A 2,939-nucleotide genomic window follows, 5' to 3' on the forward strand; every position below is an offset into this window, starting at 1 on the left:
CGAAGGAAAGTGATTCCCCACCAATGTAGTCCTTTGTTTGCTTTATTTATTTACAAAGGGGTAGAGCCCTTGGATTCATTCCCCGAGGCTCTACTACCTGGAAATTAAACCCAGTTCCCATCTTTATTGTCCATGAAGCTGTAGCAGCTGAGGATAAAACACAAGCTCCCAGGTTACTGTTCCAGGCAATCTATCAGCTGGGACTTCAGCCCAAGGCCTTTAGGGTATATGTATACAGTGACCTCCTGTCCCTATGGGAAAAAGTGCCCAGCAGCACAAGAACACTGACCATTGAAAACCCCTGGACATGTCCTATCTGCTGGGAGCTCTGCCAGGGGACAATGTAGAGCCACAACCCATCCTTTTCAGGGAACTTCTTGAAGGATATTAATAGTGCTTTTAGAAAGATGTTTTCCACTTCCAGTGTCTCCAACATTCTCTTTCATGCATGGAGATGGTGGTACTAATATGAACCAAATCACCATTGTCTTCCCTCCCCCCTCTTACATAATCAGAGTAGAGTTCAGTCCTAAGACTAATATGTGGGGCAGGGAGAGGTTTTACCATTCATAGTAGGAGGAGGCCCTCTTCTGCCTCCTTACAAAGGCATTAGCAGTTTCTTTTCCTATCTTGATATCTGCCAAGGGAGAATGAAATGAGTTAGAGACATGGGGGAAAATATTACATTGTGTGCTGGAGATGGGATATCTGTTGTGCTCATCACAAAGAGATACCTAGCACACCTTGCCCTAGTTCCCATTGCACTTCCCTCAGCCTCCACATTAATGTCATATCTCTCATTTCCATAGCTGGCAGTCCCAATTGTCACAGGTTTTGACTGGGATCAAAACAGGAGCAGCACAGTCTTTTTACAAATGTAGCCCTTCCAAGCTACCTTGCTGTTCCTCTGCAGTAGGTGGCCATGACTGGCTTGCCCCTGGAGGAACTGCAGTATAAGTTAAATGAGCTGTAATTAATTTACAGACACTCACAGCTCTGTGCATAGGTGGGTGTATGTGTGTGTTGCCAGGGTGGGGAGAGTAAGCACATTTTATCTTGCATACTTCACAGATACCTAAAGCAGAACAAAAGGCTTTCTCTCAGGAGAAATGCCACATCTGTTTACAGCCTGTAAGAGTGGTGCCTCATCATGCCACATCTGTTTACAGCCTGCAAGAGTGGTGTTGTGTGTATACCAACGAAGGTTGCATTGCCTCATTTCCAAGAATTGGCACACACAGAGTGGGAGTGAGTAGGCAGGGATTGCTTTTACAGGAATGGTCTTGGGTACAGCATGGAGGCAGGCCCATGATCACTGAATGGTGCAGGAAGTGTTCCTTATACCAGTATTTGCAAAACACTGAGACAGAAATACAGGCCTTGCCATAGAGGTGGGACCCTTCCTGGCTAATCTCATCTTTCTATGTCAGGGTTATAGGTGCCAGTGAAATGTTTCTGTTGCCATAATTCTTGGCAAGGGAGAGAGCTCAGATGTCTGTATCCTGGGAAGGTATCCCTGGAGACCAACTGGCAAGCTAAGCTCAGGTCAGGCCTGAAATCCCATCTGCACGTAAACCACCAGTTAATAAGGTGCCAGAAATGACAATCTTCCTTTAACGGTTTTGTTTTCCATCCCCCTGTGTTTTGATTGGCTCTCTGGGGAAATTCCAACTTTTATAACTCCATACAGTGATATTATCCTTTAGCCGGTGGAGGCAGAAAAAACAGTGAGGGCTCATCCATATATGCAGTCATGTGTGCTTGCAGCTGCTGAAATAGCAGCGGCACAAATTTGTGCCAGAGATTTGTGCCTCAGCACACGTGCCTGAACATGCACTTTGGGTGGGGCAAATTGTGCCACTTGGGGAAAACTAACCCTGCCCTGCTCCTCCCGGATTTTCATCCAGATTTTCACCTGTGCTGGCTCCAGCATTATAAAAAGCTGCCCTGGTGAGCAGTTCAGAGCTATTTGCCCTCAGGAGCTTCTGAGGCCTGTGCAATTGGTATCTGGGGACACTAGCCCCTTGTGCCAGCTGGACTGCTGAAGTAGCCCTAACCTAGAGTGGCAACTGCACCCTCTACGCATTGCAGCAGTCTGGCAGTGGGGGCTGCTGCCTAGCTGTGACCTGCTGCCACCTGTGACAGCATCTACTCCCTTGGACCTGCAGCCCCACGTCAGTGTGCCTGCCAGCTCCAGACAAGGACCACACAACCACCTGGGCTGTGGTACACACACTGCAGCAGAGCTGCCTGCACTTCTGGGCCAGCTAAATGTGAGCTGTGGCTGCACAGTTGGCCTTTGGGCAGCACTGCTGTCATGTCTTCTGGTGTCCCCACTCTGCCATCTGGGCAACTATCAACCAAAAGATGTGCTTCTTGTGGTGGCCTGCATCAGACTGTTGATGCCTGTCTTCCTGGCCTCAAATGGCCAGGAGGTCAGCCACCTCATCTGCCTTCCAGCTGGGTCCCCGGTGCTGGCCCTGGGCAAGCTCCTCTTCCTCTTTTGGGTTTTTTTGTCATAGAAAAATCAGAGCTACTCCTGCATCCTTCGCTCACCAGGATGTGGGGTGCTAAGCAGCACTGATATGCTGGTTCCCTGCCCCTGCCCTTGCCCCTCACTCTCAACTCATAGCTCCCCCACAAGCCCCTCATTCCTGACTGGCAGCCCCTGCCTGCCCCGCTAGCTCCCTCCCAGCCGCAGCTCCATCCCAGCACCAGGACGTGAGTCCAGCTGCAACTATACCACCTGATGCTTTGTGGCTCTGAGCAGTGCCAGCCCTTGCTGTTCTGCTCCCTACGCCTGTGCCCAGGCCCTAGCAATCCCCATGCTGCTCTTGGGAAGCCCTCAACTGGGGCTCAGGGACTGGGCTGGGCAAGCCCCTTCCCTTCCAAACTGGCCTCCCCCTGCACAGGCTGCTCTAGTGGGGCAGGAGGGCTCC

General features: G+C 50.6%; 1 protein-coding gene across 1 annotated transcript in view; it reads right to left on the bottom strand.

Moving 5' to 3' along the window:
* The window catches only part of LOC102368525 (matrix Gla protein-like), a 9,931-nt gene that overhangs the window by 1,148 nt on the left and 5,844 nt on the right, over positions 1–2,939 (bottom strand). Inside the window, exon 3 of the mRNA XM_006024192.2 lies at positions 565–637. Within this exon, the coding sequence (XP_006024254.1) occupies positions 565–637 (73 nt within the window). The remainder of the gene's footprint in view (positions 1–564; positions 638–2,939) is intronic.

The sequence above is a fragment of the Alligator sinensis genome, unplaced genomic scaffold (assembly GCF_000455745.1).
Source record: "Alligator sinensis unplaced genomic scaffold, ASM45574v1 scaffold166_1, whole genome shotgun sequence".
NCBI classification, from domain to species: domain Eukaryota; kingdom Metazoa; phylum Chordata; order Crocodylia; family Alligatoridae; genus Alligator; species Alligator sinensis.